At 38.5% G+C, this 23,445-nt stretch overlaps 1 protein-coding gene across 2 annotated transcripts in view; it reads right to left on the bottom strand.

The window, feature by feature from the left end:
• Positions 1–1,097: 1,097 nt before the first annotated feature.
• Positions 1,098–23,445, bottom strand: part of lzts2b (leucine zipper, putative tumor suppressor 2b) — a 30,112-nt gene continuing 7,764 nt past the window's right edge. The window contains exons 1-5 of one of the 2 annotated variants that reach the window (XM_026915238.3): positions 17,350–18,918; positions 10,672–11,121; positions 8,523–9,080; positions 7,957–8,226; positions 1,098–6,297 (exon numbers count right to left, since the gene is read on the bottom strand). In XM_026915238.3, the coding sequence (XP_026771039.1) occupies positions 5,581–6,297; positions 7,957–8,226; positions 8,523–9,080; positions 10,672–11,094 (1,968 nt within the window). In that variant the 5' untranslated portion in view covers positions 11,095–11,121; positions 17,350–18,918 and the 3' untranslated portion in view covers positions 1,098–5,580. Of the gene's footprint in view, positions 6,298–7,956; positions 8,227–8,522; positions 9,081–10,671; positions 11,122–17,349; positions 18,919–23,445 lie in introns of those variants that run through there. The other variant, XM_026915237.3, reaches the window with a different exon arrangement.

The raw sequence follows: 23,445 nt of genomic DNA, 5'->3' as shown, positions 1-23,445 counted from the left end.
TTTGTTTGTCTTTTATTTAAAGTAAAAGGCCTGCGCTTGTATCTGACTCCATTATGTTACAAGAGGGAAGTGTGAATATTGTGGAACTCATTTTTCAAACTGAAATGTAAAAAAGATTCATAAATTAATACAAAAATAATATGCATGTTAAAGTGTAGTTGTGGTTTGGGACAAGCAAAATGCTCTCTCCTAATTGCTGTAGATTTTGTAGGTTTTATTAAAGTTTTGAGTATCTGAAACATGCCCATAGGTTGTAGTGATGGACAATTTACCTGTGTTTCGAATGTATTTCACCCTACTTCACTGATTACTGTAATTAACCCTTCAAGTATATTAGTGTAAATATGTATTTTGAAAGTATTCCAGCTTTGTTTTCACCATAGCATAACCTGTGCTGCTTGTGTGCTTATCATTTATTTAAATGTAAAGACTTCATGTTTATATAATGCAAATTTCTGAACAGAGCTCGAAACCATTTGATAAAATTTATAAAAAAATGCTTTTAGCTACCATTATTTTGGCTAGCGATAACTAGTGAGGAAATAGGGTTTAAAGTTTAAATAAAGTTTTCTAGCTTCATCAGCAGTTTAGTTTTATCAATAAAGAAAATTCATTAACAGCATATTGGTCCTCTGCTTGCTAATTCACAATTATTTTTCATGCTAAGTATTTTCTGGAAAAATGTTAGCAAACACATTTTGGGTATAACTAGCTAAAACTAAAGAGTTAGCAAGCTATAACCAGCTAAGCACACTGTCCCCTGAGTAAGGATTACTAATGTATACATCTTTATAAAGAAGTATATAATTATATATCTTAATTTAGTCTGGAGAGAAAACAATGGAAATGCTAGCTAAAGTAATTTAACACAGAGGCGCTGTCAGCAGTCTCTTAATGCAGGACCTGTAAGTTATTTATATTTCACCCTTATTTTTGTCCATTATGCTACAGTACACTAGTGTAATGTAATATGCTGTCATTTCATCACATAAATTTCCCATGATGCAACACATTTTGTAGCTTTGTACTGTAAGATGGCATTAGCCACTGTATAACTACAGCAACGGTTAACAGTGTAGCATAATAGCTGAAAAGGGGAGGAAAAAACAGGAAAGGCTTTTCTTTTTGTTGGCTTTGTTGACTGATGCAAACCTAGGTTGGATCTGGCCCTGGATCGAGCTGCAGCATGCAGCTACAGGAATGAAGTGCATGACGCAAGTGTGCGTATATTAGGATTAATCCAGGAATGATCCTTGGCACAAAATGCAACAGTACACACAGAGCTCTTTTACCAAAGCAGTGACAAGATTACATATAGAAATGAGATATCTGTGCCAGTAATCAGCCACAATAATGAAAGGCTTAATAAGGTTTAAATAATAATCATGAATTTGTTGTTGTTTGAAACCTAATGTTGAAACATTAAAAGTGAAGAAACCTATCATCAGTAAGTTGACTCCATAATGCAACATTTATTTACCACATATTTTATTTTTATTAAAAACTGTCAGAAATATACAGCATGAAAAAAATACAATATCATGGCTTCATACAAATACTGTAATAGTTAAAAAAGTATTATATATATATATATATATATATATATATAGCACTCACACTCTGTGACACTTTCACCACATTAACGGCAAAATAACCACATCAAATACATGACAATGCTTTGGTCTACTCACAGTGACTACTCTATATTATACAACAATATATTACCAAATATCTAAAGTGTGTCCATATACATGTATATTACAGGTATCGAGTTTAGGATGCTTGTTTTTTTTTTCTTTTTATACCTTAACTTTACATACCTTAGGAGATATTTATAGTAATTAAAAGATTCCCATGGCAAGGAAATTTTGTAAATATATATATATACTTATATATTATATATACTTATATAATAAGTTTTGGCAGAACACACTTGTGTTTCACAGTATATAAAATGGCCTCTTTGGGGGAATTTGTGATAAAATACACATTTAATTTCACTTTATATATTTCATTATGTTTAGATGCCAAATATTACATGTACGATAGAGTTCAAAAGTCTAAGTCCACTAGCAAAAACTTTTAGTTTAATTAACATTAAGGTTTCCATAACTAACATTATTTATGGCATTAGTTAACACTAACAAACTATGAATGTCGGCATTAGTACATACACAAGTACTAATTCATATTTATTTGAATTCATTATATCTACTCCATCTATGATTAAAATAAGTCCACATAAATGTCCATCAATTAATTAAGTTTTATCTTCCTTAATCATAACCAAACCCTACACTCATTTTTGTGTGTGATGGCCTAGAAATAATTCAATGGTTGAACAGCCAAAAAGCCAAAAAATCAGGTTTTGGCCAAATTTATTATTGTTGTTATTTTATTATTATTTTTTTTTCTATAACATACTTTGACACCTCACCTTTGTGATATAAATATATCTCACCAATATATCTCATCATGGTACTGTTTTTATTTGTAATTTAACCCTGCCTAGGCTACCTAAAACCTTGCTAGCTAAGTGTGATTTCTTCCCACAGTGAATTGTACGCTTTTATCAAGTTGTTGTCTATTTATGTGCCGTAGTAAAACGGACATAAGACGAATCAGTTTAGTTTATAATCAGATACTGGCTGCCAAAATGTCTGAGATGCTCCTGTGCCATAGTCGGACAGGAATCTTTCAATACAGTTTTCTCCCTTTTTCACGTTTGAGAGTAACCAGATTTTAAAATGCTAGAACTGTATTGTGGCTGAGATTCTTTCTTTTAGTGAGTCATGTTCCTGAATGAAGTCATTTCAACCAATTACTGTCATGAAATGTCACCAGTTTTTGCCTTTTACTCCTGCCACGCCTGAGCCAGATGCCAAAAGCTACTGGGTAGTTTTTCATTTCAGGTCATAGGTAACACTGTTCATTCAAACTATTAAAATATTTACCATATTTATCTGTGCTAGTATGCATTAGTGGATAATGATACAAAGTCCTCATTTCAATGGTGGAGTGTAGCTTCAGCGTTTTCAAATAGATTGAGACTTTTGCTAAATTTTTATTTAATTAAACACCTCATAACAACTTCATGATCAGTGTTTTGGGGGGAATTTTTATCTATGGGCTGTTGATCCAGGAACATTTGAGTCAAGTCCTACCTGAAGAAATAACCTTCACTGGAGAGTCAGTAAGGGTAATTTTTGGTAGTGGACTGAGACTTTTGTTTCACTACACTCTTAGAAAAAGTTTCTATCTAGAATCCTAAAACAGGGGTGGACGAATCATGAATTCATTACCCAGCCCAACAGGTAAGTAAAATCTCTAATATGCTGCCCAGTACCATGTTACTGTTGCCTGGATCCCTAATTGACTAGGTTAAAAAGTAGTCGCTAGCATTAAGTTCATTGATAATGACTAAGTGAAATGAATAAAGTAGATGATCGTGTAGCACATGAAGCTTGTGGCCTCAACAAAAAGTCAGTAAGTCATTGGCCAGTGTTTCATATATGAGATATAATGTTCTGTCCTCTCATACTATTGGAGTCAGATTAGTGTCTATTTTCTCTAGATATCTAAAATATGAGGTAACTGCGTGCTGTGCTAGCAGGAGAGTTATATGATGGCTTTGTCCAGCAAATAAAAACTTCTTTTTTGTCAAAGTCAATCAAGAGTAAGCTTTTTTCTTTTTCTATTTGTCTACCAGGTGACTACGACTTAAAAAACTAATAGCCCGGACATGAAATCTGCTTGTCCTAGGCACCCAGGTTACTGATTTGTCCACCCCTGTTAAGTAGTTTTTCAGCTTGTCCCTCTGACGAAACGCTTAAATGTTCTATGTAGAACCATACAACAGACTACTTCCACAACAGAGCCAGCTGAATCCATTTAGGTATCAAAGAATCCTCAATTCTCCAAAGTACCCTTGTGAACCTCTTTTTCTTAACTGTATACATGTGCAAACACACATCTAGGTACATGTCTTTTGGTCTGGGAGCACTGAGCTTTTTTTTTTGCTACTTCATGAGGTGGAGATCTTCTCCGCCGATGTATGATGAGGTGGGATAAACACTCACACCACACAACCTCTTCGCTACAACCTTTTCACACACAAAGTGCACTTAAGTGACTCTTGAATTAACTATAAAACATTCAAAGGTCAGACAAAGCAGTTGTGCATTGCTGAAGTGATGTCTCCTGAGACACCATTCCATGATTAGGTATTTAATCAGCATAACTTTTAGTTTCACAGCCTACATACTGTATATGAGCATGATTGCATTAAATGCGACAAACAGATGTGGCGATTACAACAACTAGTCTCATGATGCATTCGATGTGAAAGCAGATAGAATGTATAAATATGAGGCATATAAACTTGAACTTTACACTTTTTGCGATGTACTGTATAGAGAGCAACTCAAGACAGTTGATCTGACTTAGCCTACATTATGTAGTCACAATAAATGTGACCTATTCATGACCTAAATATATAAAACACAAACTTTTAATGACCTCTTCAGGGTCCTGTATATGTGAACTTATGTTCAGTATGAAATGTTAGTGTAGCACTGGAAGAGCAGGTTGTTTTTTAACCTTTATGTTCCTTTTGGGTCAAAATAACCTAGTTTAATGTTTGCTACTCTAATTAATATGAAATAAAAATAATAAAAAATAATATTTATAGATTAAAGAGATGATTCACAGGTCACTCTGACAGGGGATTAGGTTGAATTAAAAGGGTTAAAATGTTTGTACATATGTAACCAAAAGATGATTTTAGTCATTGTCATCTAATTCAGGTGGATCCACAGATATGGGAAGGGCTTTGGGAAATCTGTGTCCATAAATATTGCTTATATTGCTAATAATTTCTATTGCTAATATTTTAGAATAAGCAAAGGGTGACCTTGTAAAGTAATTTGCCAAATGTGTTTGTGCAGTCTGCCATGTGATGAACTGGTGTCACATCCAGGATGTATTCTTGCCTTGTGCCCAGTGTTCCTGGGATTGGTTCCAGCTCCACCATGACCCTGACCAGGATAAAGGGCTTACCTAATTTAGTTGGACTGCAAATTTTCCACTAATTGGACAGTCAGGAAGTCATTTATAGAAATGACTTCACTATAGAAATGAAAGCAAAACAGACCTTGAGAAGCAATGAAGAAGCATTACCTCTTCCCCACCAATATTCTGAGAAATCTCTTTTCTTGGCTATATCTGCAATTTCTACAATCTGGCATTTCAACTGTCCAGTCAGTGAACTCCTTGGACACAAGGACTACTAGCCAATCCTGGTGCAGAAGATGGGATTTGTCAGAATACAGGTAAGAAAAAAATAACACAATCACGGATCTTCTTCCAACTCTTCTTTTGAGTTTATTGATAGATTGCTGCTTCACGTTTTAGTGCGAGTGAATTCAAGTGAATCCCATGTAGGTGTGTTTCAATCAGTGAGCAAAAAAGCTGTATTTGGATATTGCTATGAAATTAAAAGGGATGGCCTGGGTCAACAGGACATCAATTAAATATGCAACTGTGAATAAGCAACTTGAGTTGAATTTGGCCTGTAGAGTGTTATATCTCTGTTGCAGCAACATCGTCAAAGGTGACCTCATTGCCGCTGCTCTCGTCATCCTGCTCTCGTTTCTCCAACTCAAGGCTAAGCTCGCGTAGGGCCGCCTCGAGCTCACGGTTGCGCCGGTACATCTGAACATAGTTCTGCTGCAGCTGCTTCTGATAACGAATCACTTTGTCCTTCTCTTCTTCCCAGCAGTGGCGCTCATTCTCAAACGCCGTCGCCTGATCCTCGACCAGCTGCCTCTGGCGAGCCAGCTCACCTTTCAGCCTCTCAACCTGCTGCCTGGAACTCTCACGCTGACCTTTGACCTCCTCACTATCACTTGCCAGCCTTTGCTCCTCAATACTTGTACCACCGCCTGCTCCTCCTCTGTAGCTTGATTCCTGCATGAGGGCTGGAGCCTCAGCATATTCGTTCAAAGCCTGGCGGAGCCGCATTAACTCCTCCTCCAAACGGCTCATTTTCTCTCGCAGCAGCTCGTTCTCGCTTTTGCGCCGCTGCAGCTCGTTCTCGCACACCTCCAGCTCAAGGGCACGAGTGCGTGTGTGTGTGTGTGCCTCCTGCAGTTGGCTCTGGCTATTCTGAAGCTCAGCCCGTGCCTCCCTCAGCTGCCCTCGTAGTGTCACCACCTCTCCCACTCGCTGAGACAGGTCTGCCTGCAAGTCCTTCAGCTGCTGTTTTAGCAAAGAGATCTCTCCTGTCTTCTGACACACCTGGGGATGAGTAGGGATGAGTGAATATCACTATATATTGTAAAACACTATATCACTTTGTGATTGAGAAATATAACCAACAGCAAAGCTAATTAAGAGGGCATAGGTACCCATAACGCAATATTATCAGATTTTTGGTATTGGGTGTCATTATGGGCGGGGGGGGGCTGCTGGTCTGACATCAGTCATTGAAGTAACTTTAATATAGTCAGAGGTGGCATAAAGAAGTGATTCAAAGCACCCCAAGTAGACAGAGGAGAGCTAAAAATGTCCGGGGCATGGGGCCCAGTGTGGAATGGGGCTTCTTTTTGGATCCCTCTTTCAAAGGGAAACCCTTTAAGGCTTCAATGTACCAAATGTACATGTTTGTAGAGCAACTTATAGCTTAGTCAACTACATTTTAAATTAGCTTGCACCAACATTGCTTTTGACATCAATAGGGGTGTATATTAATAGTAGATAGTGGAAGACCTACACTAAATGGCACACTCCTGGGCTTTAGCAACAGTAATCAGCATTCAGAAATAGCAACCCTTTGGTTTTTAATGTCTGACCAGTTCGAAAACTGGCATTTAGGGAGTATATCCTTGGGCCTTCTGATTTCCTGGATTTCTGACACCAAGCCCTCACAGGTAATAATCAAGTCTCTCTGTCAGAGATCTTAGCTTGTTTCACTACCATATGATATTTGTTATGTCGTAAATACCCACCATGGGTCCTCTTTCCTCTGACCACCACAGCAGGCCCTGATCAAAGGGAGTATCCCTTTCACAAAAGGTTCAAAGTAGAACCCTTTCAGAAAGTAGGAGGCATCAGCCACCCAAAGAGCCCTTTACTTACAACTTTTCTCAACCTAAACCTACAAGACTGCTCACAGTCACAGATGGTTGTGACATCTCTGGCTTTGCTGCCCCTGCCTCACCTCCCTGCTGTTCTGCTGTCCCAGTTTAGATGGCCTCGGGTTCCAGTGAAGCCCAATAAAGATCTGGATTAGTCTTTAGTTCCATTTTCTCTCTCTATCTGTGCTGAAAGTCCTGCTGTGACTCCAGGTCCTGTTCCCAGTGTTCTGTTCATGCCTGACCCTGTGGCTCTGGTCTCCAGTTGTGGTCTAGTCTAATTTCCATTCAGAAATAGGCTTAAGCTAGGTAATGAAGATTCAACACTATCACTGGCTCTGTTTTCTTTTTTCCTTCTTTATCTGTTAACAATTTTCCTCAGTCTAGCTCTGGTATCAGTCCAAATCAAATTGCTCCTCTTCTCTCCTGGTCTTTCTCTTGTCTCTAGTTCCAGTTCCTGCTGCAATGTTGGTCGGTCTTTACCTCAGATAAATTATCCTTGCCTTAGGGTCTATTTTCTTCAGTCCAATCCTCATTCCCTCTCCCAGCTAGGCCCAGCTGTCAGATAACAGACATCACCCTGACTTAATAAGTTTCCTGTCCATGACACTACCCTTGCCATGCCCTGGTTCACTGTCTGTAGCTTGTTTTACTTATGTCTTGTTATCTCAGTCACCTTTGTTATGACCTAGTCTATCATGCTTGTTTCTTGTTTAATTATGTTCATTAGCTGCATTATGCGCACTATATTGGTCTTCGAAAAATAAACTCAAGAGGTGCATTTGCATTCTCCTGGCCTGAATTAGTTTCTCACTCATCTCACCTCCCATTTAGTCTCCTCCAGTCTGGGTCCTAATTGTGTGTGTTCCCGTTCAAAGGAGGCACAGCGTTCCTCAAGCCGCTCACGTTCCTTCAGGACTTGCGTCAAGTCATCATGCAGCTTCTTTTTCTCCTGCTGAAGCTGGAAGATCTGGAATTGAAGGAGCTGCTGCGCCCGTTGGGCCTTCTGCGATGCCTTCTGCATTTTAGTGGCACAGCTCTGTCGCAGTTCTTCCATCTCTAGCTCACTCCGTTTCTGCTTCTCTTCATACACCTGCCAAAAGGAATAAATAACATGTTTCGGAGAGTGGTTATGGTTATTTGGTACTTCTTCAAAATGACATATATCTCTAAGGGTTAAGGAACGTTTTTGAGTGGTTTAAGATTATATGTGCTTTTTGTGGAATCTTAATACTGTCTTTGTTTTTTACCAATGTTTAATCAAGTATATTTCCAGACATTTCAGACATTCTGCGCTGAAAGGCTTCAAAGCCTGTCAATTACCATTGTAATGGTCCACTTTGGTCAATTTTGCTTTTGGACATGATGGAAACACTAATCTTTACTAACCTGACAAATAGCCACCTCATTCTCATCTAGGTTTTCTCTCAGGTGCTGCAGCTCCAGCTCTCTCTCCCTTAATTTTTCTTCCAAGTCTCTCACAATGGCCTCATAAGCCTCTATTGGTGGAGGAGAGGGTCCACCTGATCCCATGTCTGATATACCTGGTTGACTGCGACTCCCAAGAGACCCTGTGCTTTTGCTAGAAGATGAACGTCCACTGTCCGAATTGGAGTGTCCATGGCTAAGCACAGGCTTGCTAGCTTCTGTTTGGTTTAAACTATAAACAGGGCCATTGTATGCATTCAGGTTGGTTAATGAGTTCCGTCCCGAGTCTGTCATAGTGAAGGACTGACTAAACAAGCCATTTCGAGCTCCACTGTAGGAGCTGCGTCGTTCTGTGGTTACTGGGCTGACAGTGTCTTGTTCTGGAGAGAGTACACTGATATTGCCCTGGCTCCCTGATAAGCCTCCCCCTAGCCGTGGAGAGAGATACTGCATAGCATTTCTGCTCTTTGGCACCACAGGCTTGAAAGCTGTTGGTCGGATGATGGCTTGCTGTACATTCTGCAAAGTACAAATGGTTAAAGTTATTCACCCCCAATTGGTCAATATTTGGTAGTGCCATTTTTACATTTTTTATTTGTAAATAACTTTGCAAACTATATTGGTTTTCTTACACAGTGAGCTATTTTGTGTGTTTTGTGTGATTCATGACATCCAATTTTCCTTCCAGGTTGTAACAGTCTGGGTACTCACTTCATAAGAGCAGTTGACAATCAAGCATATACTTTATTTTATTATTCATATTCTGTCAATCTATATTTCTCAGAAAAGACTGAATTACACCGATCAGCCATAACATTATGACCACTGACAGGTGAAGTGAATAATATTGATTATCTTGTTACAATAGCACCTGTCAAGGGTTGAGATATATTAGGCAGCAAGTGACCAGTCGGTTCTCAAAGTCGATGTGTTGGAAACAGGAAAAATGGGCAAGCGTAAGGATTAGAGAGACTTTGACAACGGCCAAATTGTGATGGTTAGATGACTGGGTCAGAGCATCTTTAAAACGGCAGGGCTTGTGGGGTGTTCCTGGTATGCAGTGGTTAGTACCTACCAAAAATGGTCCAAGGAAGGACAACCGGTGAACTAGCGACAGGGTCATGGGAACCCAAGGCTCACTGATGCGCGTGGGGAGTGAAGGCTAGTCCGGCTGGTGTGATCCCACAGAAGAGCTATTGTAGCATAAATTGCTGAAACCTGGCTATGATAGAAAGGTGTCAGAACACACAGTGCATCGCAGCTTGCTGCGTAGCCACAGACCTGTCAGAGTGCCCATGCTGACCTCTGTCCACTGCCAAAAGTGCCTACAATGGACAGGTGAGCATCAGAACTGGACCACGGAGCAATGGAAGAAGGTGGCCTGATCCGATAAATCACATTTTCTTTTACATCATGTGGAAGGCCGGGTGCGTGTGCATCGTTTACCTGGGGAAGAGATGGCACCAGCATGCACTATGGGAAGAATGCAAGCTGGCGGAGGCAGTGTGATGCTCTGGGCAATGTTCTACTGGGAAACTTTGGGTCCTGGCATTCACGTGGATGCTATTTTGACACATACCACCTACCTAAACATTGTGACAGACCAAGTACACCACTTAATGGCAATGGTATTCCCTAATGGAAGTGACCTCTTTCGACAGGATAATGCACCCAGCCACACTGTAAAAATTGTTCAGGAATGGTTTGAGGAACATGACAAAGAGTTCAAGGTGTTGACTTGGCCTCCCAATTCCCTAGATCTCAATCCAATCAAACATCTGCGGGGTGTGCTGGCCATCAAGTCCGATCCACGGAGGCCCCACCTCGCAACTTACAGGACTTAAAGGATCTGCTGTTAACGTCTTTGTGCCAGATACCACAGCACACCTTCAGTGGAGTCCATGCCTTGACATGTCAGGGCTGTTTTGGCAGCAAAAGGGGGACCAACACAAAATTAGGCAAGTGGTCATAATGTTATGGCTGATCGGTGTATTTCCCACTACTATAAACCTACATAGGATTATGAACATACCATCTTCTTGCAATTACTTTGTTGCCCCTAATTTTCAGTGTACATATACTTTCAGATCCTCTTGTATGCAGTACTTACCCTCTCTAACTGCCCAGAAACAGGTACCAGTTTAGGAGGCCCATCCACACCCATCTCCCCTCCACTCTGGCCTGAATCCAGCCAGTTATCATTCCAGTCAGTGATCAAATCTTCATGTGAATATGATCGCCCACCAATTCCTTTCCCTCGAGCTGCAATGGCCTTCCTCTTGCTTGACGGTGTTTGACTTACAAAAATTCCTTCATGAGAGGAATCAGAGAGGAGTCGCTCTGAGCCCCGACGGAGCTGAGCCGTGACCTCTAGTTTGTTCCGGCCATGGTATGCGGTGTGGCTGGGGATCATACTGCTTACAGAGCCCATGCTCCCTAGAGAGGGTGGTGAAACAGGAGAGGAACGTTGTCTACGGCTCTCCGGACCTGGTTGGTGGTCAGTAGTCACTGGAAGGGACTGGACCAATGCCATGCCTGTGGCTTACTGCACGCACACAATCTATTTACAAGAAAACAGAGAGAAGAATTTGGTCAGATCATTCAGTAGCCTCTGTCTGTGAACTATATATAATGGTCACAGTGTTTTTTTTTAGTTTTGTTTTTAGAAAAAAGGCTTAATCTAGCCTCTTACAGAGTTCTGTGGGAACCTTTAAAGGTTCTATGTCGTACCCTACAACAGAGGGTTTCCATTACAAAAACTCTTCCAAATCAACCATCCAAAAGATCCTCAAAAACCCTCATTAACCATCTGATTCTATTTTGGCAACATTCCTAACAAGAAAATCCTAGCTGGCCCAAAAAAACACCAAAATTTTAGCACAAAAAAATCCTAGGGTATGTCAGTGGATGAGGCAGGTTTTTATATATATGTGTGTGCCATGCAACAGTAAGAAGACAGTGAGGGGAAAGGTCTGGTGTTACCACTATTTAATACTAAGCAATTTTTTTTTACCAAAAAAAGACACGACAGTCTTCTGCCAATTGTTTTCTTTTGGCTAACCAGATTGAGGCTCGTGAATTCACAGGTTCGAAGTTCACCTAGATAAAGAATGCCTAGATAAAGACTGCATCAACCTGCTACTACAAGCAAATGTGCATCTTTCATATAATTTAACATCCTTTTCCCTTCAGTGAAAAGGCTTTTTTGCTGAGTGAATTTAATTTGCGTTTGGTCTGATAGCTGATTTATTTGAAAAGGCAGAAAAGTGCTTTCAGGTGTGTCTCATATCGCTGTAGCAAGGGATCAAAAGTCATAAATGACACGGCTAAACTGGAGATACAAACCAAAGAACCCTTTAGGATTCTAAAGTTAACCTTTATTTCTAATGTGTTCATATGTTTTGCTTAGAGAAAATGAACAGATGCAAATACAACCTCTATTTATCTACTATCTACTGTGTACTACTATCTACTACTAACAAGCAGCAGTATGTTTGGCATAACATGCTTTAATATACAGTTCAAATGTACACAGAAGCATTAAGGCTCAAGGCAACAGCTTCTGAGTCGGACCACTAACACACACTGAATAGAATTTTACTCAATACAGTCCATCCCCCACCTCAGTACAAAAATAACCTGAGCTTTTGTGTAGACTAATTACGAGGCCACATTAGTGACGCTTCATTTTTACCAGCCCAGTGAGGGTTAATCATGTGGGATTGTATATATTAATACAGGTTTAATTTGCTTAGGCATTTTAAAACTATGAGTACTGGAGCTAATTAAAGCTATTTGCCCTAATTACCGGGACAGGACTTCAATGTCATGAAAATATGCTGAAATGGCTCAATAAGCAGGAGCTTCTCATGTCTATACATATACATCACTCTGCTCAGGTTATAAATGCTGACTTATGATCAGTTCTCACATATAATGTATATACTAGTTTTATACATCATAGTTGCAAATCTCTGACTCAAAGCAATCTCCAGATGTAGGATATCTTCCAGGGCTGAATTAATACAAATTTCCTTTAAATATTGAATTGACATTTGAATTACTTACAGTGTTTTGTATTTTAATGCATCTGAATTTATGAAATTAGATGAAAATGTATTAAAGCCATTAGAGGAAATGACTGAAAGTTCAACAAGGAATATTAAATTTTCAATGGTGGATTTTTTTTTTTTTTTTTGCCTTCAAGCATAAATATTCTGAAAAGTTTAATAGTATTTGAACCATGAAATTAGTATTGAGAGGCTTGTATTCGGTCCTGTGGTGCTGTGCTAACTGTAATGCAGCCATATTCAGTTTCTGCTTGTCTCAGGCCTTTTTAGTCTTTACTTCAGTAAGTAAGACGCATGCTCAGTCGATTTGGATAGAATGTATAACTCTGAAATACTCCTCAGACAGTCTCGTACAAAGTTTCAGATTTCTGTCCTGTTGCAAGGGTGAAGGCATTGTGATGTGAGGTACTTGGTTGAGTTAATCTCACCGCTCATGTCTATGCTACAATGTTTCACAGATAAGGCAGTAAGCTTTAGAAGATTAACAGGCCCTTATGTTGAGAGCCACTGGCAACTGGCTGTAGATGCAAATGCCCCATGTAAAATCAGTGCTAGATGCTTTATTAGCTCTCCTGTTGTGAATTAATGATGCAACAACAAACAGATGTCTGATATACAGCTAAGTAGCCAACTGTCCATTTTTTATGGGCTCTTGAAACAAGAGGAGTATAAAATGGACAACAGTCTCATATGGTTTACCCAGGCTATATTTAAATACTTTAAAATTAAAGCTTACTATCGACATTTTAGCATCATAGTCAGTTAGACATGAAATGGAACATCAGGTTTAGTTTTGCTAGTCCTACTTCTGCCAAATGAGTAGTCCTAAAAAAGTCCTAACATTTCTTAAATAAGCCCTTTGTCATTTTCTATAGCAGTGACTGTATTATCTTGCTATCTAACAATGATTGGAATGAATGGAAGGCAGTTGACGTTAGTTAGCGTGATCACTGAAAAGCATATACGCATGCTATCTTTCATTCATTAGTAGCCAAATTACCATACTTGGCTGAAGTTTTCTTTTGATTACGTCTCTTGTTGTCAGTTGAAGCAAACAAGCGCACACAGGAGGGGTCAACAGCACAGACGGAGATGGTGGGTGTTGGTGACTGTGTTCCTGGGAAAGTTCAGCAGACACAAGTACTGTCTCTCCCACAACAGTAAGAATGTGCAGACATGGCACCTAGTGAGTTTTTCTTCTCTTGCCATCTGTAAAGGTGGGTCACAGTGTTCATCTAATAACTGGCAACTGGCATCAGTAGTCTACAACGGTCATGTCAGACAAGTGCAGTCCATGATTTAAGCACAGATCTGACTGCTCTGACCCTGAATCAGGATTCATTATAAACTTTGCAAAAGAAATGCTTACCTTGTTTTAGCAATTAGCCAAAATGAACACTTCTCTGTTATTGATGAGATGATTCTACATACTGAGTTCTGTCTTCATTATGGTTTAAGGTTGGCTTGGCCTGCAAATCTGGACTAGCATTTAGAGAAATACACAACCCCACAGGAAGGACGATGATCTAGAATTTTATTACTCCATGAGCGTGCTTACATGCACATGCATAATCCAGTAATTTTTTTTGGATTTTTGCAGTTACAGGATTATTCATTTGGTCACATACTCTACAATACTACGTTAAATTTAATCCGATTAATACCATTATGTCAAGAAATCCAAACAGATGCCTGGATTTTAAGCCAATGAACAGGTTAGTCAGCAAATTTAGACCATTTATGAAATAAAATAGAGAAAATGCTCGTCTCTGTCTTTGGATAAAATTAGAATCTTGAGTGGATTGTGCTTACAACCAACCGACCAAAAATTCATATCATTACCAGTCAAACATGTAACCTTACATAAACTACTCGACTTGTAGTTTAACATGTAGTTAAACTAATAGCTTCATTACAGTGCCACATTACAAAAAGCAATCTGATTATTGAGTGACTCACATAGTACCAGAGTTTTTCCCATTTGCAGGTTAAGTGAATGTAATTACTGTCAAAATAGGATTTTTTTTACTGTTACTAGATTATTTTCTACATGTACTACATACATATGTCACATTTGTACAGTAAATAATTTTTACAGTTAATAAGAACTGATAATACATATACTAAATTAGAACTATAACTCTCCAAGAAACTCAGTAGTGGTTAATGACGGCTCAATATTGTTTAATATTGAAATCATGATTCGTCGGCAATATAGGAACAAAGTGATAATATTGTATTTTATCATCATTAATTGTCAACTGAAATCATTTACTTCTACTATGAGGATTATGAGGGTATATACCTTCAGGTTCATTACTTTTGATTTCAAACCCATAAATAAATGCATACCTACAGAGCCCACATGTGCCAACACAGTATGTGACCAAGTAGTGAGTTAAACCTTATGAGAAAAGAGCGCTTGATTTAATATAATGATATGTTAGCTAATTAGCTGGCTTTAGCTAAGCTCACCCATTTCAATTATGTTTAATTAACCGAGGACGTCAATGATCATGACTATAATTAAAATGTGATTTATTGTGCAGCCTTTGCTCTGATGCTCAGATCGACAATGTATCACTTTATCTCTCTGTGCATGAAACTTGACAGAAAAATAAGTGCAGTGAGTTTTGGTGATTCTAGCTGCTCTCTCACACAAACACACACACACACCCTCACACCGAGTAGGTGCTGTGACTGGACTGGCAGGAACTCTCAGTGTAAACAGGATGGTGTAGGAAGGCAAAACAGCTCACAGTGACGCACTGAGACACACACAGATCTAACACTAAATCTGCCTTTATGAACTATTACAGTACATGCACAGTGCTACTGCTAGCTATAAATATAGATTTGTACACTCATTCACACCCACTAACGCACATACGCAAGTACAGTTAACAGGGCCAGTGAAGGAGGGCACTGTTTCACATACAAAACACACACACACACACACAAATATACACACCTAGCATACTTACAGTCTAACCAATGTTACAAAGTTTTCCAGTGTGCAGGAGGAATCCCTCTCCTCTTGTCTATCTCTATATGTCTCATTTCTCTAAATGCCATCAACCATATATATATTCTTATACACTCTTTTTTAAAACCCTTCATATTTATATATATAGTTTTTTTAATGTATATATGTTTCTTTATATTTAATATTTTTCTATATTTTCTTATTTTATGTCGGAACAGTTGTATTAAGCATTTCACTGCAAGTCGTACTGTGTATGGTTATGCATGTGACAAATAAAATTTGAATCTGAATTTGATTTGATTTTGAAATGTTTCTCTAAAAGTTCTCATAACATGTCATTAACCTATTAACTAATCTATTTTGAATAATATCATTTAAGTATGAACTAAACACTCTCTGTAGGTGATTATAGGAAATTATACAACAGTTAATTCCGGTCCACTAAAATGATTGGATGAGTGGTGTTCCAAGAGTGCTTATATTTACTATAACCGCACTGGGACGTTTCACTGTGTGTACCACTGTGTGAAACAGTTACTACAGTAGTGTTAGTGACATCATCAGTGGACATGGCTGTTACCATAGTTATAATGCTAAACGCTGCTACGCATTCGTTATAATTATTCACCTTCACGCATACTTTTCAGTAACAATTATGAATTATTCAGTAACTACATTGAAACCAATAGGAAAGGAAAAGTAATTATGACAGTGAGAGAAGTCTGGACTAACTGCTCCTTAATTAAGGATAAAGTATTTGTGTGTTTTTGACTGCTGAAAACCTTTATATGCTGCCTAATTGCACCAGTTATGTCATTATCCTCTAATAGTTATCACAACTTAGGTTAAACTAACTTAAAATGAATCAGTTTAACCCTTTAACACGGTAGACTGGTGTTCGATTCTACAAGAGGAATGGAAATCGACGTATTGGACATTTTCAAGCAGTATAAACAAAAGAATTATTTTATCGCAGCAAGTCTGTTATAAGATTAGTCAGGACACTGTTGGGTTTCTGTGCATAGAGTATCATGATGCTGTGTTTAATTGCTGGTGAGAAGGGTGATGGGAAAGGGCAAACAATTCACACCTCTCCACAAAAACAGTGGTACAGAGATGAAATGGACAGCAAAGCTAAAGATTTTTTGATAGTAAATGACTGTATACAAATGCCACAATAAAATTATAACTTTTAAACCTAGGAGGCTAGGTGAAAAATAAATACTTATGAAAAACTGCAATTTCTTAAACCCCTGAGTGTCTTGTTTCATATGAGCCATTAACCACTACTATGGAGTGTGACATCACAAATGAATTCAATGCTGAACACGGGCATCCACAAAACTCCATTTTTTTTGGCCTCTGGTAAAAAGAGTCAAAATAATTTCTATATAATTTTAAAAAATAATCAGGAAACTGTATCCACAAGTAAAATTTCACTGACAGATAGTCACATGACTATGTAGTATAGCAAATGCTAATTCTCACATACTGAACACTACTCTGAGAATGAGCGTGCACTTTATATTATATACTGGTGCTGTAAAGAGTGTGGTTTTTTGTCTCTATGCCACTTTATTCATGCTTTTAACAAAATATAATATTCAGATTAGACTATTTTAAAGTGTTTACTACAAATTCCGTACTAAAACACATATACAGCTGTAATTCACACACATACACACACACACACACACACACAAAAGTAACCAAAGTTCCTAATGTGACATACCCCTGGTTGATTCCTGCATAGCTGCTTCCGTTGCTAACTGAAGGTAAAACGTCTCTTTAGCTCTTTCGTCTAATCCGCCACACAGAACACACTTCCATCTTTGACTACCAGGGCCAGCTTCACACACTTTCCTCTCTCCCTTCCTCCTTCTCGTTGCTCTCTTTCTCTCTCACCGCTCTCTCCATCCTCTCTCCTCCCTCAGGAAATGCTATTTCTCCGCCACACGTGTTCTATATAGCGCAGCCCAGCTGTGAATGGCGGCCTCATCCTTCCTTTTTTTCCTCTTTCTCAGTCTTTCTTTCTCTCTAGTTTTCACTCAGTTTCCTCAGCACAGGTTTTCCAGTCTCTCTTTAGCAGACAGATGTTTCTGGGATTTGAGCAGCAGTGTGTGTTTGTGTGTGGGTGTGCACGCACGCATGTGTGTGTGTGCATGTGTGTGGGTGTGTGTGTGTGAAATATGAACTGTGCTGGGCCGAAACTGACCACAACAAGGAAATGACACACAGGTCTGGAATGTGTCGTGCACCTTTATTCACAGACACACTCCTCTCCCATGTAATCACCTTATTATTCTCAACGCAATGTGTTTTAAATCCTGGGCTTGACGAGAACGTCATACTGATTCGTGTAAGCACACACACCCCAAACTTTGCAGCAGTAGCTAGCTGAAGTTAAGTCTCTAGTTATATTCACTAGCATCATAGCTAACATGGGTCAAAGTATTATTGTGTAATTGTAGTGTGTTCACATTATGTTAGAATTATGGTCTTTCGGAGACAACAGCTAGAAGATTCTACTCAGATTTGTTTGTTCTTTGGACTGAGAAATTGAGACTTTGGACTGAGAAACAAACACAACATCTTAATGTCTGTCAAACAGAAAAGTTCTGCTTACTTACATACAAATACATACATAATACATACATAATTGTGTAATTAAAACAAGTAGCAAGCTAGCTAACATGGGGTAAACTATTTAATTTATAAACTAGGAGCCCGATTTGCTTGCAAGCTAGCTAACATTAGGTTAATTCTGTAAATAAGGAATCAAAACCTGTAGCCAACCTGATAACATTAGGTAAACTATTGTAGTGATGTCATACAATTAGCTAGTTAATGCAGGGATGCCTGCCAGTCACCGAAATGATTGCTTAATGTATTTTATACTAATCTATGTAACATACAAAGGCAAATATTATATTGTGTAATTAAAAACAAGGACCCAAGCTAGGAAAAGTAATATGATATGCAATCAAAACTAGTAGATATAGTCTCTAGCAGGATCGATAACATTAAGAAACATTAAGATAAAATTAAGTATTGTAGTGATTGATAAATCAAAAACTAATTTGCTAGTTTCATTAATAAAAGGTACAGTATGCTGTATAAAGTTTTAGTTGCCCAGAAACCTAATTGACCAGGCTAAAAATTGGTAGCTAACGTAATGTAATACCATATTACCAGATTATTAGCTAGCTAGGGAAACAAATGAATATATGAAATTTTTGATTTCAATGAAATACTTTGTTTGCCCTTGACAAAAAGTCACAGTGATTGTGACTGTGGTGTTTTGTCCTAGCAATGCAAGTAAAATATTATTTCAGTCTGCCTAGCATATTTATTTTATTCTCATTATGTGTTAAAACTGTGAGGTGACTGCAGGTTAAATTAGCAGGAGAGTTACTGTATATAATGGTTTGGCACTGGACTTTATTTTGCTCAGTCTCGTCAGTGTTTCCACATACCTGCAAGTTCCTGCTTCTAAAAAAGCTGTCTGTCATCTACGCATGCTAATTAATCCATCTATGCATGCTTAATAATTCATCTACGCATGCTAATTAATCCACGTATTTAAAAAAACATTCTTCCGTATTATTCATGGAATTCAGAACAAGCAGCATGCTATAGTTAGAGCGCTGAGGTGCGTCACACCACCATTAAACATTAAGTTTAAACATACACACCATATGAAATTTTTTACAAAGTAATAACTCATGGCGCCTGTCAGTCAACAAAACTACAATGTGCAACTGTAGCTACTCTGTAACATATAAAAGTTATTGAAGTTGCAGCAACTTAAATTAGTCAAGGCCATTGCTTTTTATAAACAAATTATAAAAAACAGAAACAACCTCCACCCTAAAGCCCATACACTTCCGTATACTGTATATGTGTGTGTGCTGGGATATGGATGTGCATGCGGGTCAGTATAAGTGTGTGTGTGTGTGTGTGTGTTTGTGTGTGTGCCTGGGTATGTAGGGTAGAGTAAGTAGGCTACAGCACTGTTCCACAGGTTCCTTTCAGGTCCTGCTGTAAATGGGTCACTCTAGCCAGTGTTAATTTGGTCCCGCAGGCGAAACGGGGCTAAAGAGCCGACCTCTGTGGAACAGCCCAGAAAAACCCAGAACAGCAGAGACAGGGGAGGGAAGACGCTTTCCCATGATACTGTGGACTATTATTAAAACCAGGTCCGAGCATGACTATGACAAAGCCTCAGACAGCGAAGCCACACACAAACACACAATAGGCACTTCCCAAACAAAGCAGTTCAGGGATGATGTCATTTCCATTTGTTGTGTAAACAGCGTGACCCTGTAGATAATCGTTTTCTCTGTTGGCATAATTTGACAGTGCATGGCAGGGTCAAGATCACTCTTTCACGGCACTGTATGTGTTTCTAATAAACACGTAAATTCCGTCTTGGTGGTTTTTACATAAAAGGCATGAGGGCACTCATTTATTTCCTTCATGCCATACATCCTTTGACCTTCAGTGACCTAGCTTTTTACTCACATTTGGTCTGATTGCATTAGCTGAGAGGGCAAGAAAGCATAGTTGTCGCCGTAGAATGGGTTAAAAATCGTAGATGCTACTGTTAAACTGTATACATTGGCACGTCTGCTTCTCTGCAACTCAGAGAAGGGGAAGCAGGACCATCTCGACTCACCTTGTGAGCTCTGTTTTCTGAGTGCTTGACATCAGGGGTTTGGACGTTTCCATTTCAGGTGTATCAACAGCATTCAAATTTTTAAATAGGCTGAGTTGGAATGGTTCAGAAAAGGGATGAGCTCACTAGCCAACTGCAAACTGCTGTCATTTTAGTTCACTAGGCCGTCTGCACATCAATTTTAAAAGGCACAGCAGAACACTGCCATCTATGGCCTTCCAGCACACACTGCAACTTGACCCCAAGACCTAGCACATTTTACATATCAAAACATCTAAAATTCACATAAATCACATTACCATTGTCTACAACAGGTGGTTTATTATAACGTGTCTGGGGACCACATGCTAATGTGTAATCCTAACAAACATACTCCATAAGTGCACACCATTACAAGCCTTGCTTCCACAGAGGAGCTTATTTATAGTGTGGGAGTCTCAGCGAGGAGAGCAGACGGAGTACTGACCCACACTAGAGGCCCAGAGGTCTTCAATCCTTCTGGTACTGGTTTTTATATGTGACTGTGGTTCAGCTCGGCCTGATGGGAAACGGGAGAGGAGGACGACCCCCTGCTGTAGATACACAGCTGGACTTCCATTTCCAGGCCAGAGCTGGGGACGAAGGGGATTGTGGGAAGTGTATATTTCCAAATCAAGCCTTGTGAAACTGGAGTCAAATAAAATAACCACAGGAATGACAAATGAGCTATTCTTTCCTGTACCGCAGAGAACAAAATGCTGAATCCACCACCAAGAACTGTTTATTTATACTCCATAATCTATCAGAAACATAACTCATTTGTAAGAATACAAGAGGAATGCATTAACTAAAACCAAAACTAATCAGTTTTTTTTTAACTGCCTAATAAATAATCCAGTATGAAAAAAAAAAACACTTCATCTGAAACTGAGATTGAATTGATAGGGTCAATCCAAATAACAATTTTATCCAAGGTGAATAATATGTCAAATAATTGATTAAATAAAAGAATAATATGTAAACCTTTGGATTAATTTATTTTCCAAACTGCACTGTGTGTTTGTGTCAGGATGCACACCAACCTGCATGGCAGCTGCAAAAAAAAAAAAAAAAAAAACTTAAAACTTTCTTCTGCAAGGAAACAAAGTTGGTTTTTTGTAAAGTTTTTTTTTTTTTTTTTTTAATCAAAAGATTTAATGAGGGTGTGCGTAAAGGGCATCCAGCTAATATTTCAAAACAGAATGACAGGAATTCTTCTTGCTGTCTGTTCATTCAAAGATCATTTTGCTAAGAAATCATTACGTGAGAACAGTCACATTAATTACATATTTCTACTCTATTCTACTCTGGTGAGACTTACAAATTTGTTGTTGCTATGGTAACAACAGCACTAAACGCTGCTCCTCACATGCACAAACAGTTCATTTGGTTCAAATTAAGTGTAACGTACATATGGGGATTTACAACATTGCTATTTATTTCCAGTGTTAAATGCGATACCTGGCTATAATTAAGATAAAGCATGTAAAATGATCTAAAATTATTTAATTTTCATGTCAGTGATCCCATTACTACATGTTGTACAGTATTTAGTATCTAGATGTATTTTTCAGGATCCACATTGTGCTAATAATAATAATAATAATAATAATAATCTGTACTGTAAACTGGTTTCTCAGCAGCTCATGGATTAAATGTAGGCTTTCTTTGGGTGGTACGAGATTAATCCCAGTAATCTGGAAGATACACAGCTAGCGATCCTCCCCTTCATCACCTCCCTTTAAACATACAGCAGTCCCACTCACACGAAGCTAATAAGATCATACACACCTAGACTGCCATGTTAAATCTGCTCATTCAGGACTTGGCTGGGTTTCATCTAGTTTCCTCCCATCTCCTAAAAACATGGCTGTATGTAGATTGGCTATGCTATTTGGTTAAATTTGTCCCATCTTGGGTGTATTTCCGCCTCACACATAGTATTCCTAGGAGTAGGACTAGTTCCTGAGATTCCGGAATCCAGCATGATCTTACTGAAGATGGATAAATGCACGAATAATTTGGCTAAGCATTTATTATGGTTTATGATCTTATCACACGACTCTATGAGAAACAACATGCCTTTTTTCTTTTTTTTTTAAGAAAGTCACGTGGTGCTTCTGGAGCTGTACTGCCAATTTTCTGGTCATGAAAGAACCTCCTTTAGCTAACATTATCTTGGCTAAGACATTTAAAGTTCACAGTTTGATGCAGTTGAATTGCTAATAACGCATAACTGTATGAGTACATTACATTTCAAGTCTCAACATCGTCTTAAAAATCATTTGAAAATAAAAAGAGGCAACTTTCCTGAAATTTACTGTACATTATACAGCCTTGCATAATAGTCTGATCACTTTGTTAGCCATTGCTAACCCCACCAGCTTCTAAGAATCTCACAGCAGCATTTCTGTAAAAGATTTAGCCTGTAGAAATCTTTAATAATTTGAATTTTTGGTGACTTATTAACTCGAGACTGTTGGATGTAGGAACTCCACACAGGCCCCAAAAGTCCCCTTTTAGCATGACTTGCACTTTATCTGATTCAGGTATGCAGTTCATATTTAACAGAAATCCATTTTTTATTAAAAAAAAAAAAAAAAAAAAAAAACACTTGCTGCCTGTAGGAAATGTTGCTTTACTAAGCGTAAGACAACTATAGGCCAAGACTTTAAAACCATTTTCATTTCACTCCATCTTATTTTGCATACGGTTACATGGCCAGACAGGGCTGAAACCTCCATCCACATCTCCATTCAGTTTGTTTTCCTTAGTGCATGAAAGTATTTGCAAAGGCAAATGTCTTAGAATTATGAAATGAGGTTATCCATTATTCATGGTGCTGGAGCTCTTTATACTGCAACTTTTTTGTTTTAACTCAATTCAATTTTATTTGTACAGCACTTTCAATAATATAATGTAATCATAGTGTTTGTGTCTTATTTAGACTCATTAGGGGTCAAACAGGATCCACTCATTACAGCAGAAACACCCTTGATTTGGTCTAGCAGTTCCAACCTGAACCCTTGTTTGTATTCTCACTACTGACTGCCCTACAGCAATCTACTGTGTGGTCATCTACGCCCCTGTGTCCTGTTTGGCAGACAGTCTCAACATATACACACACATTCT

The sequence above is a fragment of the Pangasianodon hypophthalmus genome, chromosome 12, assembly GCF_027358585.1.
Source record: "Pangasianodon hypophthalmus isolate fPanHyp1 chromosome 12, fPanHyp1.pri, whole genome shotgun sequence".
Taxonomy (NCBI): Eukaryota; Metazoa; Chordata; class Actinopteri; order Siluriformes; family Pangasiidae; genus Pangasianodon; species Pangasianodon hypophthalmus.
This window is presented reverse-complemented; position numbering and strand designations above follow the sequence as displayed.